Here is a 26173-nt window from a genome sequence, read left to right as displayed (position 1 = left end):
TATTTGGAAAGTATATGAATAGTTTTTTTGTATTTGTTTTACGTTAAGGGGGATTGGGGGTTGAAAATGTGTTTATTTGTTCTGTTTCTACTGAAGCAAAACATATGGAAAAAGTGGCACAGGTCCAAATGCAAATGAGAAGAAGTAATTATATACAACATCAGCTTACCAAACATTTAGTGTGTGCATGTAAGCTACAAGTTGGAAACATATTCCAAAGAACTGTCACTTGCAATATGTGAGAGTAATAGTGTTTATCTACGTGGCTGCTCTGTCAACATTAATGAATGGAATGCAAATGATTTGACAGATATATTGAATTACAAAGTGTAGGCTGCAAGTAGCAATGTTACAGGAGATTCATCTGGATAGAAATAAATATGTGAATTTGACAAAGAAAAGGATGGTAGACATTCAGCCAAATAGCAGGGATAAAGTAAAAGGGGAGTAATAGTACTGATTGCTAGAGAAGCTTTAGTAGTGACAGAGGAAAAAAAACAATAATTGTTGATTTGTGGATGTAAGGGGTTATTAGCAGAGAACAGAATTATGCTGGCATGTATTTCCATATTATACCTCAAACTATTATTATGAAGCTTAGGTGAATTTATGGAGAAACAATAAGCATTTAGCAGGGAATATTATTTTGGGGGTAGGGACTGGGCCCTTATTTGCAGTAGTGAGGATGTATCAGAAAGATCTAAAGAGAAAAATAATAAAAGAGGATAGAGTTTTGATGAAGTGTGGTACTTCCAATAAAAGATGTGAATTCAGCAGCAGTAACATATACAGAAATTACATATTATTTCCTAAGATACAATAACTGGGCTCACTGGAGCAGGTTTACTTAATTGAAAGCTTTGAAATCTGTCCAATAATTATATCAGACCATGCACAAATAAAAACATAGACAAAAAATGCAGGGCAAATATATAAAAATGTGACACTGCCACTTTCATACTTATCTGTTAAAAAGAGAGATTTATTTAAGAATGGATAGTGGATATGATTCAAGACTTATTAGGTAAGGTAAAATCACTTCAGAAGTGATAACTACTGAGGGGAATACAATGCAAATTGAGTTCAAACCATGGTAGGAATAAAAATGAGAAAGAGCTGTAGAAAAAAAGTAACAGAAGTTACTTTGAGGGGTTACCAGGGGTCAAAGCCAAGAGTTAAAGTATTACAGAAGAAGGGGAATCTCAGAAAGCAGGAAGAGGAGCAACTGCAAATTGTTAAAGGGAAAATAAGGCAGCATTTGGATACTATGCATGAACTTATTTATTTATTGACATTTGATTACTGGTAAAGTCCGACTGGGTAGAAACCCATTTTCAGCTCAGACTCTGGGAGAAAAGCTTCAAATTATTACAAAACATTTTAAGAACAATACTTTTACAATCTTCAAAAGTAAAACAAAAACATCTGCAGTTTAAGTAATTATAACAAATTAGACATAATACAAAAATATTGGTTAAGAATCGATACAAAGTATATGACAATCATTTAATATTTAGAGAAATTTTAGACAGTTTTTAGAGAAAGTTAAGGTAAGTTAGTCTAACATAAGTAGGAACTGCAATATGAACTGAGGGAAAATCAGGCATATGGTGTGATTAGAGAGTAAGTCAGGGAAGAGAATTAGATAGTAAGGAGGTATAAGCAATGAAAAGGTACTTGTTCACATTTAGGGATCTAGTTTATCCTGGTTTTGAACAAGAACAGAGCTAGATTTTAGCTAGGAAGTCTTTGAGAGTGGTTTTGAAAGATGGGAGGATGGGTATAGACCTGATGGATACAGGTAAGGGGTTTCAGGCCTTAGTAACCTTATACAAGTACAGACAATGCCCAGCAGATTTGCTACGTCTATAGGCAGACAGAAGTTTTTGGTTACTGGATCGCAATGACCGACTGGGAACACAGTTGTGTAGAATATTTTTTAGTGCTGGACAGGCAGATGGATTCTGGATAATTTTATGGGTGCTAAGAAGTTGTGTATATGTTAGTTCATGTGACAGTTCCAACCAATTTAGGCTTTTCATTGCTATACAGCGGTGGGTTCTGAAAGGTGTTCGTGCTGCAAATTTAGCAACTTTGTTACAACATTGTTCAAGTTTTAATTTTTGTAAAGCCTGGAGGTTAGCAACGGTAGAAGTGCCATAAGGAAGACTGGGGAGGAGATAAGTAGTTGCAAGTGTAGTTATAGTCGTGTTGGTGAGAAAGTTGTTGGCTCTGTAAAGCATCCCTAGTTTTTGATGAGTTTTTCTTATGCAATTTTGTATGTGCAGTTCAAATGTAAGATCATCATCCACCATCACCCCTAATAGTTTGTTATGAGAAGTGACTTCAGTGATTGCATTATCAAGACAGAGGACTTTAAATTTTGTTTTTTTCATGAGAGAGGGATTTGGGGAAAAAGTAGTAGTTTGGTCCTTTTGGGCTGAGCATGAATTGTAAGCTATGAAGCCATGTTTTAGAGGCTGTTAAAGCTTCCTGAGTATTTTTTGGAGGTGTACCATGTTGTCAGATGTGCAAATGAAAGTGGAATCATCTGCGTATTGTATTAGGGTGGCCTGTAGTGTGGAAGAATAGTGGGTGTTGGTGAAAATGTTAAAGAGGAGGGGACCAAGGACAAACCCTTGTGGTACACCAGTGGTGACTGGGAGTAAGGAGAGTGTCTGGAGTGCCATTTTACTGACTGATACCTATTGGACAAGTAACTTTTGAACCACAGAAGGATGGGCTGAGAGAGACCTAGTGAGGGCATTTGAAATAGAAGCTTGCTGTGACAAACTGTGTCGAAAGCTTCAGTCAAATCTAGAAATAAGGAAGAGCTTAAAAATGCTGCTGTTAAGCAATTATTTCTGATAACTCCTAGAGTGCAAACACTTTTATTACAATGACTTAGGCAACAAAAAATAGAAAGAGTTGTAGTCAAACATAGGGAGTCCATTTCAGGAAAAACAGCCAGAGATCATATAGAAGTATTACAGGTATTTGGCATTTTTATGAACATGTGTACAAAGCAAGGGGTGGGAAAACAGGAAAATGCACATATGAAAATTTGGAAGGCTTAACTATGCTAAGGTTAGAGGAAGATGAGGCTCAAGAATTAATAACTATGGCAGGAAGAGATTAGATAAAAACAGTGATCCATAATCAATAGCATAGCTAGGGTGGGGTGAGAGGGACAACTGCCCTGGGTGCAAAGTGTTGGGGGGGGTGCGATCATCCGATCCCCATCTCTGTTATTCCTGTGGAAATTTGGAATTTTGGAGAGAAGAAAGTAAAAATGATCTGGACGATTTTGTTTAACAATATTTTGTATTTTAAATGGGGGTGGGGTCCAGTATCTAGAAAGAAAGCTGTGCTGTCCATATTACTCAAAGTGGGTAAAAACCTTTCAGATCTGGTTTCACAAATACCCATTTGAATTTTAAACCGTGATTATAAATCTGTTTATCTGTACTATCTAAGAGAATAGCTAAGGTGTTGACAAAGTTAATAGATATGGATCAATGTGGTGTTGTCGGGGGGGGGCAAATATTTGTCGATCCAGAGGGAAGTGAAACATAAGAAAATGACACTATTGGTGATGGGTATTGATGGGGAGAAAGTATTCAATAGTCACCTGGTATTTTATGAGTAGAAAGATGGTAGCATTTACATTCTCTGATAGAATAAAAGGGCTAATAAGGAGGATATAGGAAGGGCCGGAGACAAGAATTAAGGTGGAAGCATTCTTCTCCAACAGAAGTGCAGCTGGTTCAACTAACGCTCTGGGATGGTACCATGAACTGCACCCTGCCCTCTCAGCTCTTCAACTGAAGAACAAAACAAAAAGTGACTTCACTGTATAAAACCAATCACTACATTTTAAGTTACAACCCCCCCCACCAGCACTTTCACTGGAGAATAAAAAAATGAACATTCATTCTACTGGCACGTCAACCAGGTAGCCACAAAACACACCTAGATTAAACGTTTTTATCCAGTTACATTAATCTCAAGCTCTTATTTTGCATTGGCATGCATATACATGCGCACACACACACACACACACACACACACACACACACACACACACACATATATATATATATATATATATATATATATATATATATATATATATATATATTATGTATGGCTCTAACAGATGATACAGTTTTCAGAAACTCAAAAAATCATACAGTCAAGGCCATATGATCATGTTTCTGAAAACTTGAACATCAAAAAAAAAAATCTACCTTTTTTATGTTTTTGCAGTGGTGCCAGCCCCCCCTGCACCCCCACACCCCCTGAAAATTATATATAACAACTCCAAGATTGCACTACAGTGAAGAAGAGTGTAAATTTCTGATTCACACTGTACTGTGATCTCAATTCAAAAGCTTTGGGTTTTCAAAAACTCGATTATATAGTCTTAACCATATGAATTTCAAATTTCTGAAAACTCGATCAACTGATAGGGACCCATGTGTGTGTGTGTGTGTGTGTGTGTGTGTATATATACATATATATGTATAAAAAATATTGTATGTGCATGTACATATGTGTGCAGAACATATTTGTCAATAGATTGCATATATCTAGGACGAACAAAACTAATACCTCGGGTAACTAACTGTGCGACAGAAAAATCAAAACAGGCCGAAAAAATCACTTCAGCCAAACAGAAACACAGTCAAGGTTAATTCAACGAATATAAGGCATACTGCACGACTCAAGAAACAATAACAAAGACAAATCAATAAAACCTCATAGAAGTTTAATGAGCGGTAAGCGCTTTTGCAAAATAAATTGCTTCTTCAGACCACTACAAATACAACACAGAACATCAAATAAATACTATTCATTAATTATCTAAATCCCATCCTAATCCAATAAAAAAACATTGCATTCCTAGTTGCTAGGATACATCCAGTGCCTCGCGTTCTGCTCTACAAGTCCTTCATCTTAATCTATATACCATTTAAAACACACATAATCAAAAAACATTAAAACTAACATAATCTAATTAAATAAAAATAAAATTAAAAATCGAAATCAACTGCAGATCCCCTCCTAATTCTCCTTGCCTTAAGAACATGATCATTCAGCCTTGATCCTTGATATGCTCTGAGCCTTAGAATCCATCGTAACGCCACAGGCACAATAATAATGGTCCCTAATCCGTTCTCATAGGCGCCTGTTTGTTTTGCCTGCGTAGAATGACTTACAAGTAATAGAGTGGGCTAAATAAACTAAATTTTTGGTACTGCAATCTGCCTGTGCTCTAAGATGGTACTCCTTACCATTGTCAGGATGGCCGAATATAATCACAAAACGGGGATCCTCTACAGTTACGAGTCCCCAAAGCATCACTAGTAGCTTCCATCATTTCCTTTCCCTTAGGATAACATAGCATCCATTGTAGGGACTTTTTATTTTTGTACCCAAACTTAGGTCTAGGACCTACTAATCTGGCATTTTTTTCATCTGTATGAAGAATATGCCAATATTTATTTATAATTTTCTTAAGTTCCTTATCCTCACTACTATAGGTGAGACAAAACTGTAAATAAGCATCTTGTTGTCTCTGTGTGCTTTGGTTCTTAAGAGGAGAGGAGAAATAGAGTTTTCCATAGGTAGTTCTAGATCACCTTGCTCGCTGACATGCCTCCTCAATATCTGCTCCCCTATAGTCCCTACTGGAAAACTTAGACCTGACCACACTTAAAACTTGTTCAAAATCTCCATCCCTAGCAAATAACCTATATGTCCTGAGTGCCTGCCCCCCAGCTACATTACGGCATATATGTCTGGGTTGCACACTAGTATGATGAACATAAGAAGGGTGATAACAATGTTTCCTGAACATCCTAGTAAAAAAAACTCCCATCAATGTCTCTGATAACTTGTACATCCAAAAAATCAATCTGACTAGTTGAGTGGATTATAGTGAACTTCAAAAAAAACCACTACAACAATTCAAATGATGTAAAAAATCAAAAGGTTGTACTTCATTCCCTGTCCATAACAAAAAAAGATTGTCTACAAAGCGACTATAAAAACACACAAATCCTCCATAAAACATGGATCCTAATATATAGGTGCCCTCCCATTCAGCCATTTCAAAATTGGCATAGCTACTGGCACATAATATATTCCAATACCAACTCTAGAAGACAGCAAATAAAATTTATCTTCTGTGTGAGGTACCCACTCCTCTGAATAAGAAAGGACTTTACCATCTCTATGCCCTCTGTGTTAGGGATAACTGTAACAAGGAGTTCACATCAAGTGTGACCAAATACTTAAAATCATGCACTTCATCCTGCTTAAAGCATTCATATAAATCCTGTAAGAAATGTTTACTATCAAGTAAAACAGGCATATATTGTTCAAGGACAGGTATCAACTGCTTCTCAATACAAACAGATATAGGCTCTATGAGCCACCCACCTCCCTGCTACTATCGGTGTAAAGGGTGGGCTGACCGGATACTTATGGGTTTAGGCATTTCATAGAAGCTAGGTACTAATGGGGTCACTACTAAAAATATTAGAATAACTCCTTTGCCATAACATTGGTCTGCACACATTCACTCAATGACCTCATAATATCTTCCTTTAAATGTTCAATGACATCCCTACTAATCACTCTCTAAGTAATTGGATCTTTGATTGGATTCTATGGGTTGAATATTGAAGATAACATTTTGTAAGAATCACTCCTACAGGAGACAAGACATGAAAAAAAATCTGGATATTAATATTCTCCAAGGTAGCGGAGTGAAAAGGGTAAAAAAGTACAATGTTGCAGGAATTCAGACATTAAAGATGCAGATTTCATTTTTCCATAGCAGAATGGAAGGGCTTAGTGTCAAATGTTTTGTTTTCTGGAAGTCATGTTGGGAGAGAAGGCACCAAATTGACTAAGAGTTTGTGATCGCAGGGTAATTAAGAAGATGGAGAAAGAGGAAAGGTTCCTAGCCCTGGGGATACAGACAGCATAAGGAAGGGAAATGGTACCAACTGCATAATTCAGGAAGCAGATTAGGGGTGCATATTTATGTATAAATGTATGCTTGTTTACCAGGGTAGTGCACTGATCAAAATGGTGACAAATCTCGAAAGTATAGTGAACCACAGGTGAAAGAATAAAGAGCTAGTAGCAGATAGACAGCCATTGCAAATATGTTCAGTGTAGAAAGTACTTGGGAAATAAGCACCATAATAATGCTGAATTTGAATATTACCTCTCAACTGTACAGATTTTCACAGAATGTCCAGATTTTTGCTTCATATTTTTGGTCTGTTTCTTGTAAAATTGTGGGTTTTTTTTCTGGCAAATCATAAGCAAATTATTGAGGAATGGAATCAGAACATAATGACAGACATTTGCGTTCCAGAGTTTATACCCTTCAGAAAATTCATGCTAATGCAAAACCTGCTGTTCTATTAACTTTTTAAGTTTGTAAGAGCTATATTTAAATTGTCCCTATTTTTGGTCCTTTGTCCCCCCATTATTTCTGGCTTTGTCCAGATTTCTTACTTTAAGAGGCTGAGAGGCATGGTCATGATGCATATCTCTGGTTACCTAGTAATCTTGAATAATACTCTCATTAACAGCTGCACACTCCAGCATTTTAACAAAACAGCTAACTTATTCTGTACAAGATGGCAGCTCAGGAAGGACAATGTTAACAGTTCGGTCATTATAAACATACTGGTACTAGGCTGCAGATACAATGAATTATGGGCTACATACATTCTTAAAACAGATGTGCTCTACTATTGTTTTAAAGTGACAATGACTATAGCACACATTCACAATATTTAGAGACACTAGTAGCTCTGATTTACTTATCACAGCTTCAGACTCAAGAATGCTTAGAGGGAAGCATGGGTGAGACAGTAAGGAATGGGGGTGTCAGATTTAAGATGGCCACCATGAAAATTATCTGGAATGCACTGACAGAAGAGCTGGTTGCATATCTGAGGGGTTTAAAGATACTTGTGACAGATGAAGAAATAACGGGAGAGGGGAACCTGCATATATGATTGTTCATAGGTAGTTACGAGGCATGCAGTTAAGGAGACCTTTAAGGACCCTCCCCAAATTCCCACCTGACCCAAAGCATTGTCTGGTTAAGTGACTTGCTTGAGGTCACACGATAGGCAAGGGAAGGTTGAATGAATCAAACTCTGTATCACAGGAAGTCGCTCGTTAACAGCTAATCAACTTAATCCTCAGTGCTAACTGCCAGCCAACATTCAAGCAAACCTGAAAGACTGTAAGTGGGTTTGTGTTACTATGTATTTTTATGAAGCTCCAGAAATTTGGTGGATGGCAGGCTGCCTAGGAGGCCTACATCTGGTGATTTTAAGGAAGCTGCTATCATAGCTCACAACTGCCCTCCATTTTGCAAACTGTCATCATTTTTTTCATATTTATATATTTTTGCCTCATAGTTTTTTTCTGTCTCTCTCTAGTACAATTTGTGGTTCTCTGGTAAATCACTGAGGGTGACAATCAGTAATACCAGATATTATACTTTCATGTGTATTATTCTTTAAAAAGTGATTACTGTAGTTAAATGGTGCCTATATCACATCATCAAACTTTTATTTTATCGAATAACTAATCATCAAACCCCAATTGTTGAACTCCCTAGTCAGCGAACGCTCTAAACATCAAATTGGAATTCATCAAAATATTTCAGTTGGTCAACACTGCAAAAGGTAAACTTGTTTTATGTTTTTGCAGGGGGCTGTGACCCCCTGCACCCCCACACCCCTGCAAATTAAATATACCAACTCTGAGATCATACTACAGTGAGGTAATGGGTAAGTCATGGCAGTTGGCATATCGATCACACATTTTTTTCGGGATGGCTAACTAAAACAATTCAATGAATTCCAATTCGATGTTTAGGTCATTCACTGAATAGGGAGTTTGACAATTAGGGTTTGATGATTAGCTATTTGATAAAAGTTTGATGATGTGATATAGCTCTAATTTGGGGAAGAACTGTGAAGGCTGTGTTCCATTCCGAAGCACCGCAATACTGCTGCTTAAACATGGTGGTTGAGAGGTCTTGCATTATTCATAATGAGCATAAAAAAGCTTCACACAGTGCCTGAAATGTCAATATTAACAGCAAAGCCTGAAGAAAAGCCCTGGCCTTCTGTGATATGGAGAGCATTTCTTGTGATATTTTTAAAGTTTGAAAATTTGTTTGCTCCTCGGTGCACAGAGTGCTAGAAAATTACTGTATTAAATGTTTTGACTCAGGTGTTCATCCTGTAAAAGTAATTGCAGAAATTATATTAAAGCTGTTGTGTAAAATCATTTTTTTCAGAAATCCCATGCTTTTGATATCATGCCCTAAAATCATGTATATTTTGTTTTTAGGCTTTTTATGAATGAAAGCCAGAGGCAATTCTTTGAGCAGTTGTCCATCTACTGCAATAAACATGCAGCAAACATTCCCGTGGACTTTGTGTTGGGTACGTTATAACATGCTACTTGTATTAAGAAAGAGAGAGTGAGAGAGAGAAACTGTGACACTATGATAAAAAAGTATGTGAAGTGTGCTTTCTGTGGGGGTGGGGTGTGTTGAGGGGGATCAGAACTGAATTTTAAAGCAAAAGAGGGGGCCATATTATAGGATCATAGGATCATCTGATCACAGGAAGTTACTAGGCTATTGGCCCTGAAGCCCTTATAAACCTAGCCAAGAGTTTAGCCCATGTATAGACAAATCAGCACCCGATGCCCCTGTCCAGCAGGGACATGGGTGAAATCATAGGGATGTATTTTCTATTTCCCATCCAGTTATCCAGGTTGCACTTAAAAAGGAGTAAAGAGGTACTTTGCTTGATGTGGAGAGGGAGTTTATTCTGCAGATGGGGAGTCTCTGGGACACAAATCTGTCCCACCAACAAGTCCTATTGACATCACAGACTAGGTTGAGGCCATGTGTGCAGGTTACTCGAGTGGAGCTTGACTTGTGGATATGCAGCAGTCCAATGAAGGCGGGGTCTGAGATCGCCTTGTATGCCAGACAGAGGTCACCTCTGAGGAGTCTGTATGAAACAGAGTAGAGGGATAGGGCTTTTAGCCTATCTGTGTATGGTAGATTTTTTAGGCCCTGGATTCTCCTGGTGAGGAACCTCTGTGGTCTGTCCAGCTGCTGCATGTGCTTTGCGAGGTACATGCCAAATGGGGCCTTGTACTCAATAATGGACCTTATAGGGGAAGAATACAGGGATGTTATGTCCTCCTTGTCCCTGGATGAGATACCTTTACTTATGAGGTGGGCCATGTAGAAAGCTTTCCATATAATGGAAGCAACATGATGGTAAAAAGTCAGGTTGCTATCAATCTGGGTTCCCAAATCCCTCACGACTGACTGCATGCTTAGGACATTGTTATTAATGTGATAATTTGAGGAGATGTCACTCTCCCCAAAGGGGATGATGATGCATTTTTTTGTATTCAGCTTAAGGCCGTGTTTTTGACACCAGTCATTTGTTTGGGTGAGATCTTCTTGGAGGATGCCCACATCACTAAGAAAATTTATGACAGCGCCCAGCTTGCAGTCATCTGCAAACTTGGTCAGCCATAGCCCACTAGTTTTGGCCTGCACCTCAGAAAAGTATATCCCAAATAACAGAGGCCCCAAGACCGAACCCTGGGGTATGCCACAGAATATGGGGCTACTGCTTGAGGTGGCTTCCCCTATTTTTACTAGGTGGCTTCTATCAGTGAGCCAGTTTGCTACCCATCTGGTAACATATGGATTGATGCCTAGTTGAGAGAATTTATCTGTTGTGCCTGAGTGGGGAATAGTGTTGAAGGCTTTGGCCGGGTCAAGGTAGGTAGCCCCTCATCCATTGCTTTAGTGACTGTCTCAAAAAAAGTCGACCAAATTTAACAGACATGACCTCCACTTGACAAAGCCAAACTGTGTGGGATCGAGTGTTTGAAGGTTGCCAATGTTCTTGTTAATGAGGTCCAAGATAATCCTTTCCGTGGCCTTGCAGATCATGTTAGTTAGGCTGATGGGTCTATAATTTCCTGGATCATTGAATGCTCCACCTTTGTGTAAAGGGATGACAGTGGCTGTCCTCCACTCAGCTGGGACAAAGCTGGTACTCAGGCTTTGGTTGAATAGGGGGCCTAATGGTGCTGCAATTTCCTGCCTGAGTTCATGCAGGATGCAGCCTGGGATGTTATCTGGTCCCATGGAGGTTGTATTGTTTTGCCTTTGAGAGAGCAGTGATGACCTGATCCCTAGATATAAGGGGAAGGAGGCAGGTACTGGGAATGTCCTGATTTACTCATGGATGGCTTTTGCTGGAAAGGCTCACCCAGACTCTGCAACAGTTTGCTGTGAGGGAAAGGTTAGTTTGCTTTTTAGTTCTTGTATTTTGTATTACTTTATTGCCTTTTTCTATTTTGTGTACTGGGATTTGTTTTCTTTACACTGTGTTTTACTTGTATTCTGCTTTTAACTGCATATTAAAACTTGAAAAGAGAACACAGCTGTATCTCTTGTGAGTCACACATAAGTTAGAACAGGTCAGTTAAGGTTAATCATCTGTGAACTGAGGGGGTGGAGCTAGGAACTAAACCTTCTATTTAAGGGGTAAAATAAAACATTTCAGAGGTTTACTGGAAAGGCTCACCCATGTTCTGCCACAGTTTGCTGTGAGGGAAATGTTAGTTTGATTTTTATTTCTTGTATTTTGTATTACTTTAATGCCTTCTTCTATTTTATATAATGCGATTGTGATCTGTTTTCTTTACACTGTGTTTTACTTGTATTCTACTTTTAACTGCATATTAAAACTTGAAAAGAGACCACAGCTCTAACTCTTGTGAGTTAGACTGTTACTGTTGTGTTCATAAATGCCACTGTCTTTCTAGCTGACTGCCCCTTATGTTAATTTGACCATATTCATGTTTCCTCTCTGCTTTTAGTGGCTAGTGTGAGTAAGCACAAAATTATCATTTTGTGAAATCACTCCCCTTCAACTATTTAAATTTATTGGCCATCCTACTGTATTCCATAGTACCAGAATACAAAAGTGCCCACCTCTTTCAGTCTGTCTCGCTCTTTTAAAAATAGTGTCTCTCCACTAAAACTTAACTTTTTAGACGGGTAAACGTAAGTTACCCACTTTCACATCTAACTCCTCTAGTGCACACTGCAGTGTTTAGGGTAAACCATTTTTTTCATCTTACCTTTAAGCATCTATTGCAAGACCACCAGTTATTGGAGAGCCCACCTTCTGCCTGTCAGTAGTCATCTTGGGATTAGTGCTTCTGTTTTCTCCGGGTGAGAGCAGGAGTGCAGTTACATTATTACCTGGAGACTGCTGATCACAAGAAAGCTTAATAACTGCTTTATAGGTGACAGCTTGGAATCTGTGCTATATTCGGATTCTGGTGAGAGTAGGAGCAGAGTGCATTGATTTCTGACTGTTTCTGGTTGGAGAGTGAGTGTCTGTGCTTAATGTACCTGATTGGTCTGGTTGCTATTCGAGGCATCTACCAGAAAAAGGCTACACGCCTGCAGACCCTTGCAACACCTGGAACAAGACTGTGGATCACCAAACAGGCTGTGGCCTGTTTCTCTAGTTTGGGATTTATGCTAACATTTTGCTTCTGATGAAAGAAGAAGCAAAGGAGTATTGCAGCCCAACAGAGTGAAGCTTTGGTGAGACCAGCATTAGTAGTAGCCAGGCAGTAGCCATTCATGCGACTCCCCTCTTTTCATCATTCTTGGCAAGCTAATTCTTTGTTTTCAGTGAATACTGCTTGATTTCTTTCTAACTTCAGAATATCTGCCTAAATACTTCATCCTTAAATTGTCAGGGTCTATGTGTTAGTTTCCCCTCAAGTGTTTGGTAGTGTTCTGTACAGACTCAGACACCTTGAGTGACATTTTTCCTGTAAAAGCACAACTGAAATTTCTCCAATATCTAGTTGCACACAGGACATTTAATCTGCAGTGACAAGCACTGTCCACATAGTTGCAAACCGGATACTCCTAACAGTGATTGATATTCTCACTCCAACACTCCAACAGTCTAATCAATAAAAAAGGGTATGTTGCCATGGTTATGAACTTTCCTACTGTCCCTTGTTACCAGCTTGGTGGATATGGGCATCCTGAGGCATTGCCTCATGTTTACTGAGAGTTAATTCTCAAAAAACTATATGGTATGTGAGAGATGTATTTACACAATGTCACTGGAAGCAATGCTCTCACATAAAAGTACTCCTAATGTCAATAAGGTTGTCAGTAGTACACATGCTGCACCCATCACGCACAATTCAAAGCAGACATATAGACCCACATATACTGAGGTACTTACATGTAATATTTCTAAACCACAAAGACCTCCTAGACAATGTACACATAAGAAATACCCTCAGCAGCCCTAAATGCACTCTTTCAAAACAACACCCACATCAACACATAGAGCTACATCTCACGGAGCCTCTACCTCTAAGCTCATAAGGCAAGTCACCACACAATCCAACATTCCCCTCACCAGGCTGAGTCAGGAGAAAGTTACAGTCAGTTGCTTATCAGGGGCTAGGATCCGCCACATTACACATGCACTCAGGTCATTTGGATCACAATTACCAATATGACTCAGTCATAGTCCATGTGGGAGTAAATGACCTGAGACGCAACTCCATAGACTATATGTAAGAGAGACATCATAGAGCTCTTGGAATATGTGTCCCAGGCTGGTGTGAGCCTAGCATTGATGATGCCACAATATGAACAAAATATGATTGACTTTAATAATTGGATTAGTTTCTGGTGCCATTCTAAGGGAGTGCAATATTTGTCAGCATGGAAAGAGATGGTCAACAGACCACACTGCTTTGCCAGGGATGGTCTGCACCTCTCCCCTCTAGGCGTTCAAATATTAGCTAAAACATTGTCTTTCCCCATAATGCCTTTTTAGGCAATGCCAAACTGAAAGTACTTTCGAAGCAGCAAATCAAAACCAAGAAAATTTAAAGGTATTACCGCTCAGTGCTAGGAGCCTAAACAAAAAAACTCCACTCCCTGGAAACTCTCTTTACCCTAGAGAATGCTGATGTCTGTGTGGTCTCTGAGACATGGTTTAAACCCGCGGACAGCACGCCAACAGTGCAGAGTTATAATGCCTTCCACACATTTAGACCATCTACTTCACAGGCAGGGACTAAAGGTGGAGGTGTCTCTATTTACATCAAAAATGAATATACTTCAAGGCTGGTAAAACAGGACAATGCACTTGAGCTGCTCCATGTTCAAATCACAATAGGTAAAATCCAATACCACTTCCTTGCAAGCTATAGGTCCCCCTCTATGTCCAAGGAAACCCATGCCATGTATTTAAACTTATTAGAAACACTAACCATCCCACTCAATACCATATTCATGGGTGACTTTAATTACCCACTATTAACTGGGAGTCCTATACAACATCAAATGTACATACACAGAGATTCATGGATTTTGTAAACACAAACTCCCGGGCCAGAGAGTTAATACACCAACCAGGGGTGCAACCATACTGGATCTGGTCCTCACTAATATGGGAGAGTGCTGCACACCCCCTACTGTAATGTCTTCCCTGATAAGGTCAGACCACAAAATGGTTTCCTTTGAAGTAAAAATAAAACCTGGACCCCCAGCTAAACCGGGAATATTCAGGAACTATTCTAAGGCTAACCTCCTGTTATTAAGTGAGAACCTGGCAAAATTTCAAGCCCCTATAAACCCTGAAAACACTTCTGCCTATGCAAAACTCTTCAAAGAAACCCTGTACAAGCATGTTAATAGCATAGAGGCAGCTGTACCCACTAGGAAGAAGCAAAGAACTAACTCAAAAAAACAAGCACCCCTGGTGGAATCACAAAATCAGTCGGATGTATAACAGGAGGAATAAAATCATGGCAAAAATTAGGAGGTGCAGCACCCAGCAGGATAAAAGCACTCTCATCAATCTAAACAAACAACTCAGAGGACAAATAAATTCTACCACAGCCACATTTGAGGTAAGTTTGGCCTCCCAAGCCAAGGACAACCACAAAGCATTCTTTAGCTATGTCTGCAACCTCAAAGGCAATACACAATTGTGTGCAGAGCTCATTGTAAATGGAGCCACCTATACTGTGCCAGAAGATCTAGCAAACCTTCTGGCTGATAAATTCATCCCCAGCTTTACTCCTCTCTCTCAACCTTCCCTCAGGAAATACCATCAAATTTAACTCTCTTAGTATCACTAAGGAACAGGTCCTTAATGCTCTGTCTAAGACCAAGAGCATTGCATCAATGGGCCCAGACAGTATCCCAGGATGCCTTCTAAATAGCATTAAACATGACCTATCAAGGCCTCTGAAATTACTATTTAACTGTAGCCTCCAAACAGGCTTTGTGCTTCATGAATGGAGAAAGGCAACAGTCTTCCCTCTGCACAAAGGTGAGCCATCTGCAGACCCTGGAAACTACAGACCCATAAGTCTCACTAGTCTTATATGTAAAGCCATGGAAAGAATTATCATGGAGATGATCAACAGACATGTAGTAAACCCCCAGACACTGGACCCAACCCATTTTGGTTTCATCAAGGGCAGATCATGCCTACCCAATCTGGTGGATGTCTTTGAAAAGGTTACCAAAGCAGTGAATGAGGGCAAAATTGTTCACACTGCCTACCTTGACCTGGCCAAGGCATTTAACACAATACCCCACTCAGGCATTGTTGACAAACTCAAGAGGTTAGATATAAACCTGTAGGTCACCTGGTGGATAGCCAGCTGGCTCACAGACAGGACCCAGGAAGGTAGAATTGGGGAGTCCACCTCTACAAAAAGGACAGTGAAAAGTGGAGTCCCTCGAGGATCAGTCCTTGGACTCCTTTTTGGCATTTACTTCTCAGACGTCAAGACCAATGTCAGTGGTCTCTGGCTGACTAAATTTGCAGATGATTGCAAATTAGGAGTTGTCATTGAATCTCACACTGAAACAAATGTTCTTCATGAGGGGCTGACACAGACAGGCAACTGGTGTCAGAGTCATGGACTAAAACTAAATGGCAAGAAATGCATAATAGTATCCTTTGGGAAGCCATCCATCCCTGGTAACTATCATATTGACAACACACCCCTTAGAGTTGACCCAGTAGTCAGGGACTTAGGGACACACATAGATAGTAATCTAACCTTTGATTATCACATGTGTACAGTGGTGAGGAAATCATTCTATGTTGCTCAACTTATAAAGAAAGGTATGGCATCTAAGTCCAAGCAAGTCATTGTTCCACTGTATTTGGCATTCATTAGACCTATCAGTGAGTACAATGCCCCTTTGGAATGTACCTAACCAGGCATATCCAGCAACAGGAAAGTACACAGAGGTTCCTCATTAACAGAATACATGGTGTAAGTAATATGTCCTGTGCAGACCACCTCAAGGCCCTATCCCTGTATTCTGTCTGCTACAAGCTTTTGAGGGGAGATCTATGCTTGGCGTACAGGGAATTTTCAGACCCCACTGTGATGGACCTCCTGCATATCCACAAAACAAACAGTACCATAATTACCCATTCTAAAGACTTAAACCTTGCCTGTGATATAAATAGGACCTGCTGGAGAGATAGGTATGTATCCCAGAGACTACCCTCCCCATCCATGTGAAGCAGTAGTTCCTCCCTAATCCAATTCAAGTGCAACTTGGACAACTGGATGGGAAACCGGAAATTCATCCCTGGTTTGGCACCTATGTCTCTGATGCAAACAGGTAACCTGTAAATGGTTCATCTCCCAGGCCCATGCTTACACTTATCAAGGGTATCAGAACTTGTCAGAGATTTGGGATGCATGGCTAGGTTTAAAATGGCCCTTGTGGTCATTAGCCTAGTAAACACCTATGAACTATGAACCTATGGGGAACAGAAGGGTGAAATGTTCGCTGAATCTGTCAACCAGCAAGTTTGCTATATCTACGGCATTTGTGTATGTGGTGTCCTTGACCACTAATTCTGAACAGATCTGGGTGTTACCTTTGAAATTACAGACATGTGTGAAGAAGGCCTTATGATTGTCTCTAGTAGATGTGGCCAGTTTGGACTCGAAGTTTGCTTTGGAGGATTTCACTAGTGCTCTTATTTGCTTGTTCAGGCTAAGGATATATTGCTTCCAATTGGGCACCTGCTCCCTTCTTGGTCCTGGACAGCAATTTTTTTTCTTTTTCTATAGAGTTTATTTATTGCAGATGTCTACCAGACAGGTTTATTCTTCCTTGCGGAGGATGATTTAGTCCTGTCAGGTATTCCTGATTCCATGCACCTATATACATGTTCATATAGTAATTTGGTATAGCTTTGGATACTGGTGCCAGTTCCTAGAGAGGGGGAGGGGGCTGTGAAGCTGTTTATATCAAAGAAATTGGAAAAAGCAAGTACATTCTTTCCAAATGCTGAAGGCAAGAGACAAAAATGAAAAAGAGGTGATTAGTTTAAGATCAGCAAATAATATTAGGATACCTAGTTGTTGAGATACCCTTGAAATGTTGTTGTAATACAAAGAAAATTGACCTGCTGGTTTAATATGTTTTCAGTATTACATGACATTATATGTATTGTCCTCTCTTTGTACATATTGTATATATGCTAAATCAATAAAAATGTTTTTGAAAAAAAAAAGACTTACAATAATTTGATTAGGTCCAGAAGGGTAAAAGTTGGCTTTATGTATTCAGTAACCTTTTGATAAACAAGGTAGTAGACTTGTGGTCTTGGTATAGCCCTATCATAGGATAGGTTGGACAGTTATTAGGTTTCATGACAGCTGGTACAGCTTGAGGGACTCTATGCTGATCACTAGAACATTTAGCTAATCCAACAGCCTGACTGAGTAAACATTTGTCTACTGTCAAGACTTTACCTCAGTGTTTCTGAATCCTTGTGCATATAAATGTTTGTACATTAGGAAAGCTATAATTTACTCATCTAAAAAGAATAATTTTCTATCTTTATTTCAGTTCCTTCCATAATCTGTGTTATCACACCAGGGGCTGAATTCATGAATGTACCACAACATGTATATAGAGATGAACACATAATGGTAGCTTTCTTTGATTCAACAAACACGGTGCTTCATGGTACTCCAAACCGAAGATCTGCAGCATTGTGAAGGGCTGGCCTCATGGTCATACTGAATGCTAATGTGGCATTCTGGGTGGAGAGGCATATACTAGTTAGCCATGTGCTCTCTCTCCCTGGAACCCCCTTCAGGAAGGCATTTATGTGGTCAAACATTTCAAGAAAGTGTTTACCCATGTGAATCAGCACAGCCATTCCCACTGTGTCACAGTAATGGACACTACCAAAAGGCCATATTCAACTGCTGAGCATAAGCATCATATAAAAGAGTGGCCAACATGCAACTCAGGCAGACTTCCTCCTATTAAGGAAAGGACACTGCAATAGAGTTACTGATTGCAAAGTCATCCCCAGTGAAACAGTCAGCCCACAGCAGAAAACACTGGTTGCCACAATCAGCTGCAAGCAGTGGTCAGAGAAGGCTCTAATGTCAGAAACCAGGCTGAAGACCTGGAAGTTGACTGGAGAGAAAGCACTAGTGTTCATTGAATTACACAGGACTCTAGCACCTCAGGAAGAAGAGAAAACAGGTGGAACTGAAGAATTGCAGCACCTCAAAACAGCATATGTAAGGACTACAGAACAGGTAGGCGGCTGAGCCAGGTATGGAAATAAGGTACGTAAGGAAATGTGAAGGTGGAATGCAGAAGTCTGGGAAGTCATCAAAAGAAAGAAGGAATGCAGGAAAAAGAGGGAGATAGAAAAGATGAACCAGTCTATGAAGGAATACTGGTTTGCTAACAAAGAAGCTAAGAGAGGAGTTGCAGTAACAAAGAGCATCAGAGGTAGTCTACCTGCTTCTGGAAAGTGACTTAGTAGATGCAACAAAGAAAACTCCGTCAGACTGCAGGACCCCAGACACAGCCTACAATGAAGGAAGAGGAGGAGCCCACCCTAGCAGAAGTAAGAACAGCACTAAGGAAAATTAAGTCAGGGACAGCAGCAGGTTCAGTGATTGACAAATGAATAAGCAGAGCAGTAGAAAGTAAGATGGGAGACAAGTAGTTTGGATTCAGATCAGGATGCAGCATAGCTGAACCAATGGTTGTAGTGACATGGATAGCTGAGGGGAAGCTAGAGATGAGGAAAGAGTAGAACTTGGCATTCCTAGACTTGGAGAAAGCATATGACAAGGTCCCAAGAAGGCTGATCTAGGCAGTAACGGTGGTTTGAAGTTCCAGAAACATTGGTAGAATTAGTGCAGGCTATGTACAAGTATCTAATGACTCAAGTAGAAACAAGGTTTGGTCTCAAAGAGGGGTTCCTAGTGGGTGTGGATGTGCATCAGGGTTCAGCTGTCTGCCCACTGCTGTTCATACTAGTGATGGACTACATTAGTAAACAGGTCGGACAGGACAGATCAACAAAGTTGCTGTATGCAGATGATGTGCCATTACAGCTAATTTTGAGCAAGAACTTCAGCAAAGGACAAGGGAATGGAATACAAAACTGAAGGCACATAGGATGAAACTCAGTATAGATAAGACAATTGTAATAGCAGCAGATGAGGAAATCAGAAAAAGATAATTAAGAAAGAAGGGAAAATAACAGCTTCAAGTATCTGGGAGGGGTGGTTGAGGAGGAGAAGTGAAGTCTGAATGTGGAGGACGAAGCTAGAATGAGAGGGGAAACGACCAGCTGTCACAGAGTGTCAGGGGTACTGTATGACAGAAGAATGCCAAAGAAGCTGAAAAGTAAGGTGTACAAAACAGTGGTGTGACCAGTACTACTGTATGGTACAGAAACCTGGGCAGAGAAGGCAGATCAGCTGAGGAAGCTAGAGGGCATGCCTGTCAAAGAAGTAGGAGAGTAACAGTGAATAGATAGAGATGGTGACAGTTGACACAACACCTTGACCCCATGAAAAAAGTGAGCTAGAGGGGTTGATGATGATGATGATTTCCGTTAAGTATGTCCACTAACTCTCCTTATATTACAGAGTACTATACTGGCTGGCTGTACTTTAATTCTTCCTACCCCGTCAGCACAATCCAATAGCTGTCACACCAGATGCTCACCTTTGAATGAATCCTGACTGTCCACGCTGGGTGGGCTTGGTATTCTTTCCTTCTTTTTCTCTTCTTATTGCTAATAAATTTTGGTATAGCTGCATTTATTAGTTAAATTTGTGCAAAGGCCCCCTGGGTTCATAATGTATATTTTTTGGTGATAGGATTACTTTTGCTTTGCTCATTAAGTCTTAGTTTGCTTTACTTATAGCAGCCAATGAATAGTAACCTTCAGCCAGTCAGCCACCATTTCTGTTGTCAGTACCCTAAACATGTAAGTAGCCTTACTTAACCTGGCCAATAAAGAATAGTGTTTGTTGTAAATCATTTGTGCAACCTTTGTTATTTACTCTCACTGGTTTATTTATTGTTAATAACTTACATAAAGTTATATGTGCTAATACTACTATAAACTTCTTGTACCAAGACTAGAAAAAACATCGACCAACACATTTTAGCACTTTCATTCTGTTTATTATACGATCAGAACTTCTTCAGAAACAAGTGACACTGAAACAATATTTAAAATCACAGCTAGCCAATAAAACAGTAAAATTACCTGAATTTCTGGTTTCAACTATAATTTAATTAATATGATTACTTAAGCCATTTAAGAGCACATTTAATATTTAAATTTTCATTTAACCCTGGTGAACTATTCAAGTTAAATAACAGCTTCAACTTTAATTCCTAATACTTCTAATAAACTCTTTATGTTTCCAACAAATTCTTCAACCCAGTCAACTACAAAAAAAATCATATGAAATTTGCAATACTTTAAACTATACCTAAACAGAGCATTTCTATTGCCTTTGTTCTTAATTGCTAATAAATGCTCTCTTATGCAATCAGAGAGTTTCCTCGTAGTTTTGCCAATGTAATAACATGTACATGAGTCTCAAACAGCACAGTACACAACATTTCTGTTGTTACAAGTGAAATATTTTCTAAAAATAATCTTAAATTCATTATGCTTAAAAATGTAATTTCCCCCTTATAGATGAATTTACAATACGAGCATTTCAAGCATCGGGACATCACTGTCCTATTCAATTAGTGGTTTATTCTATTTTTGTTGTAATTTTGTAATTCAAAAAAGACTTCAGTGTCCATGTTAAATGGTTTGTTTCCTAACACTTCACTTAGATCAGTGTTTCCCTCAATAATGCATCAATTCTTTTCTATGATCTTCCTCATAATATACACATCTAAACTAATCGGCAATGGGAAACTAAGTGTTTTGTTCAAAGCTGAATTCTTTGACTTTGGGGTAAAACCGTATCTTAAAATAGGTGGATATTTAACCAACTTGTATTGTATAACATCTTCTAACACATTATCTATTAAATATTCTATATATAACAGGCTTTTAAGTAAAGCATATTCTGACCAAAATTTGCTGTGATCACTAACCAGTCTTGAAATTCTAATTAATTGCCTTTTAATTACATTCCACTTCATAAAGAAGGGGTGCTGATTTTTGAAATGTAAAAAAAATATTTCTATAGGTCTTTTTTCTGAAGATATTAAAATGAAACAATCCTTCCTTCTTAAACAAAGTTAATTCAACACATAAAAATTGTAAGCTTTCACCAATCTATGATACTTTGAAACTTAAAAACTGAGTACTATTATTTATTTAATCTATAATGGTGGAAAGTTTGTCTAAAGTGCCTCTCCAAATAAAAAATATATCGTCAATATAACGACTATAAAAAGACATTTGTACAAATCCTTTCAATTTTTAAGATGTTCCATCTCCCAACTGCTTAATACCAAATTTGCATATGATGGGGCCATTATTGACCCCATCGCTATGCCCCTAAAATCTGAAAAAAAAATATTTTCCAGCACCATTTTTGCAAGATTGCTAACCAAATCTACTTTGTTGTTATAAAATAGAGTGTATTTGCAAAGAAAATTCCTAACAAAATCTATACCATCGGTATGAGGTATACTTGTATATAGGGAACATGTCTAAAGTGACTAATACTTTTATCTTCCTTACTGATGAAATACTCATACAACATATTTAAAAATAACCAAGAATCCTTTATAAAGAATTTTCTACGTTGTACAACCGGGTTGGGAAAAAAATCAAGAAATTCAGAAACAGTTTCAGTTTTGGTTCATTTAGAACTTACTTTGTGTCTAAAAGGTGGATCTATTGGGTTAGAATGAACTTTTGGAATGCCAAGCAGTATGCCTAAGGAAGGCTTCTTCACTATTAAAAACTGATATTCTGTCAATGTAATTCTGTTGAGATGCAACATTTCAAACAAATATTCATCTATCTTAAGAAAATTGTTCTTGCCTCTATCAATGTAATTTTGGTGAAATAAGTAATGCCCTTAAGGGACTCTTCCATTTTGTAATTATACAACTGCTGCTGTGACATTTCCCTTTATCTGCTTTCATGACACGGATATCTGAAATTCTGGATAGTTCATCAAATGCTATACTTTATTTTGGGAGACATGTTAAATCATGTGTCAATGCTTTTTTTTTCCTTTGAGCAATAAACAGAAATCACATTCACAGATACTCAGGAAAAACATTTAAAGTGTTATGCAGTACAGAGTTATAAGTGCTCTTTTCTTTAATTTATTATTATCTCTGTTAAATGAACTACATACATAATGTAATATGTATTTTAAATTGAGCTTTCTAATATACATTCTAAAATCCAAACGCACATTTACAATTTTAGCTCATTGGCAGGAATAAATGTAAAGCTTTTTTTGAGAACCTTGATATGGTTGTACTCAGTTTTTAAGTTTCAAAGTATCAGCGATTGGTGAAACTGTACAATTCTTAGATGTTGAGTTAACTTTGGATAAGAAGGAAGGATTGTTTTATTTTAATCTTTTCAGAAAAAAGACCTATAGAAATATTTTTTTACATTTTAAAGTCAGCATCCATCTTTATGAAGTAGATCATAATTAAAGGGCAATTAATTAGACTTTCAAGATTGATTAGTGATCACAGTAAATTTCAGTCAGAATGTACTTTCCTTAAAAGTCTGTTTTCAGATAGGAATTATCCGGAATATTTAATAGATAATGTGTTAGAAGATGTTATACAAAACAGGCTGGTTAAATATCCACCTATTTAAGGTATGGTTTTACCCCAAAGTCTAAGAATTTGGCTTTGAACATGGCACTCAGTTTCCCATTGCCAATTAGTTTAGAAATGCATATTATTAGGAAAATCATAGAAAGGAACTGATGCATTATTGCGGGAAACACTGATCTAAGTGATGTGTTAGGAAACGGACCGTTTTTTAGTTATAAGAAAACGTGGACACTGAAGTTCTATTTTGAATTACAATATTACAACAAAAATGGAATAAACCACTATTTGAATAGGACAGGGGTGTTCCAATGGTTGAATTGCTCATATTGCAAATTCATCTATAAGGGGGAAAATGATGTATTTAAGCATAATGAATTTAGGATTAATTTTACAAAATATTTCACTTGTAACAGCAGAAATGGTGTTTACTGTGTTGTTTGTGACTCATGTACATTATATTGGTCATCATCAATATGGGTGACCGGTGTTCCACACTGGAGGTCAACCCCTCACTGGTTAGATCTAACCATAAACAAATCACTTTGGATATCCACATTCCGCCCCCACCCCCGGACAAGGAAACCACCGTGAAAAACTTTTCAAAAGCAAACTTCACGTTACTTAAGACGGAGGTGGAAGGTTTCAAAGCCCCCATGCTAAAGGATAATGCTATCCAAGCTGCAAAATCCTTTACTAATGCATTCTATGGGTACCTACAAGAATGCATGGATTGTGCTAACCCAAGCAAAACCAAGACTCACTCCTCCAAGAAAAGGAAACCAGCCTGGTGGACCCCTACCATAAACAAGCTATACAATAGAAGGAGGAAACTAGTACAGAAGAGAGTAAAATCCCAAGAAGGGAAGACATCCCTGATCAGTATCAGCAAGGAACTACGATCCCTCATAAAATCGTCCAAGGCGAGCATTGAAAGAAAACTTGCCAAGGACTCCAAAGATAACCACAAGGTATTCTTTAGCTATGTCAAGAATCTAAGTGGCAATGCTCAGATCTGCTCGGAGTTAGTGCAAAATGGCACAAAATACACTGAATCAACTGCTATTGCCAACATCCTGGCAGACAGGCTCAGTACAAACTTTACCCCCCCTCACCCCCAAAAGGGCCTATAACCATACCAGAAGAATGCAGAGCCCCTGAAATCACAGACACTCAGGTTAAAATAGCCCTCTCCAAAGCCAAAAACACAGTATCAGTGGGACTGGACGGTGTCCCAGGCTGCATCCTACATGAGCTCAAAGACAAACTAACCCCTCACCTAAACACACTGTTCAAACTCAGCCTCTCCACAGGCTACATGCCCATAAAGTGGTGCACAGCAATGGTTATTCTGCTCCACAAAGGTAGAGCTACAACAGACCCCGGGAACTATCGCCCTATAAGCCTGGCTAGCTTGGTCTGCAAGGCTATGGGGTGCATCATCATGGAACTCATTAACAGAGACATTGGAAACCTCTAAACACTGGACCCTACCCAGTTCAGCTTTGTAAAGGGCAGATCATGCCTCCTAAACCTGGTGGACTTCTTTGAGACGGTTACCAAGGCTATAGATGAGGGAAAGGTGGTACACACAGCCTACCTAGACCTCGCAAAGGCCTTCAACACCATTCCCCATTCTGGTATTATAGACAAGCTCACCAGCCTGAACATAAACCCCTACGTCACAAGATGGGTTGCCAGTTGGCTCACGTACAGAACCCACATGGTAAGAGTTGTGGGAGCTAGGTCTGACTCTAAACCGGTTACAAGTGACGTTCCCCAGGGCTCAGTCCTAGGACCCCTCCTGTTCGGCATATACTTCTCAGAGGTACAGACAAGCACAGGAGGACTATGGCTGACCAAGTTTGCAGACAACTGCAAACTAGGGGCTATAATTGACTCACAAGCTGACACAGACATCCTCCAAAAGCCTCACTGAGACGGATACCTGGTGTAAAAATCATGGCCTCATGCTAAATGCCAAAAAGTGCATAGTTATTCCCTTTGGAAATAACAAAGTACCAATAAACTACCACATAGGTGGTAGTCCCCTAAATACGGAAAACGTAATAAGGGATCTGGAGACCCAAGTAGATAGTAATCTCTCCATTGATGATCACATTGCCAAAGTGGTTAGAAAATCCTTCTATGTGGCCCACCTAATCACAAAAGGGTTTGCATCCAGATTAAAAGAGGTCATTGTGCCCCTCTACTCATCACTCATCAGACCCATCATAGAGTACAATGCCCCATTTGGGATGTACCTTACAAGACACATCTCACCATCAAACAGATGCCCTATGCAGCTCGACTGAAGAAACTCTAGCTGTACTCGGTTGCATACCACCTGCTGAGAGGTGATCTCTGCCTGACATACAAGGCCATGTCCAACCCAGAATTGATGGACATGCTCCACCTAAAGAAAACCTTATCCCCTCGAGCCACATACTCTAGGGATCTAAACCTTACCACAACAATAAATAGGACATGCTGGAGGGACAGTTTCCTGTCCCAGAGACTTCCCATGCTTTGGAACAAGATTCTAATTTACATTAGGCAGAGCTCCTCACTAGCACTCTTCAAGAGAAACCTTGACGAGTGGATGGGAAACATAAAGTTTACCCCGGGGATCACTTCAGTGGCTCTGCTGGACAGAGGCACAGGGAACTAATCTAAGGGGGTGGCGAAAGCCAACACATTCTGGCTAGGCTTATAAATGCCTTCAGGCAGATAGCCTAGTACCTACCTATGAACCTATGAACCTATTACATTGGAAAAACTATGAGGGAACTCTCTGATCACATAAGACAGCATGTATTAACAATTAAGAGCAAAGACAATAGAAATGCTCTGTTTAGGCATACTTTAAATTGTTGCAAATTTAATATGTTTTATTGTTTTTTTAGTTGACTGGGTTGAAGA

At 39.1% G+C, this 26173-nt stretch overlaps 1 protein-coding gene across 1 annotated transcript in view; it reads left to right on the top strand.

Moving 5' to 3' along the window:
* The window catches only part of LOC122810835 (bestrophin-2-like), a 310332-nt gene that overhangs the window by 9922 nt on the left and 274237 nt on the right, over positions 1-26173 (top strand). Inside the window, exon 2 of the mRNA XM_044082389.1 lies at positions 9403-9497. Coding sequence (XP_043938324.1) covers positions 9403-9497 — 95 coding nt within the window. The remainder of the gene's footprint in view (positions 1-9402; positions 9498-26173) is intronic.

The sequence above is a fragment of the Protopterus annectens genome, chromosome 9.part0 (genome assembly GCF_019279795.1).
Source record: "Protopterus annectens isolate FY-2018-M chromosome 9.part0, PAN1.0, whole genome shotgun sequence".
NCBI classification, from domain to species: domain Eukaryota; kingdom Metazoa; phylum Chordata; order Ceratodontiformes; family Protopteridae; genus Protopterus; species Protopterus annectens.
This window is presented reverse-complemented; position numbering and strand designations above follow the sequence as displayed.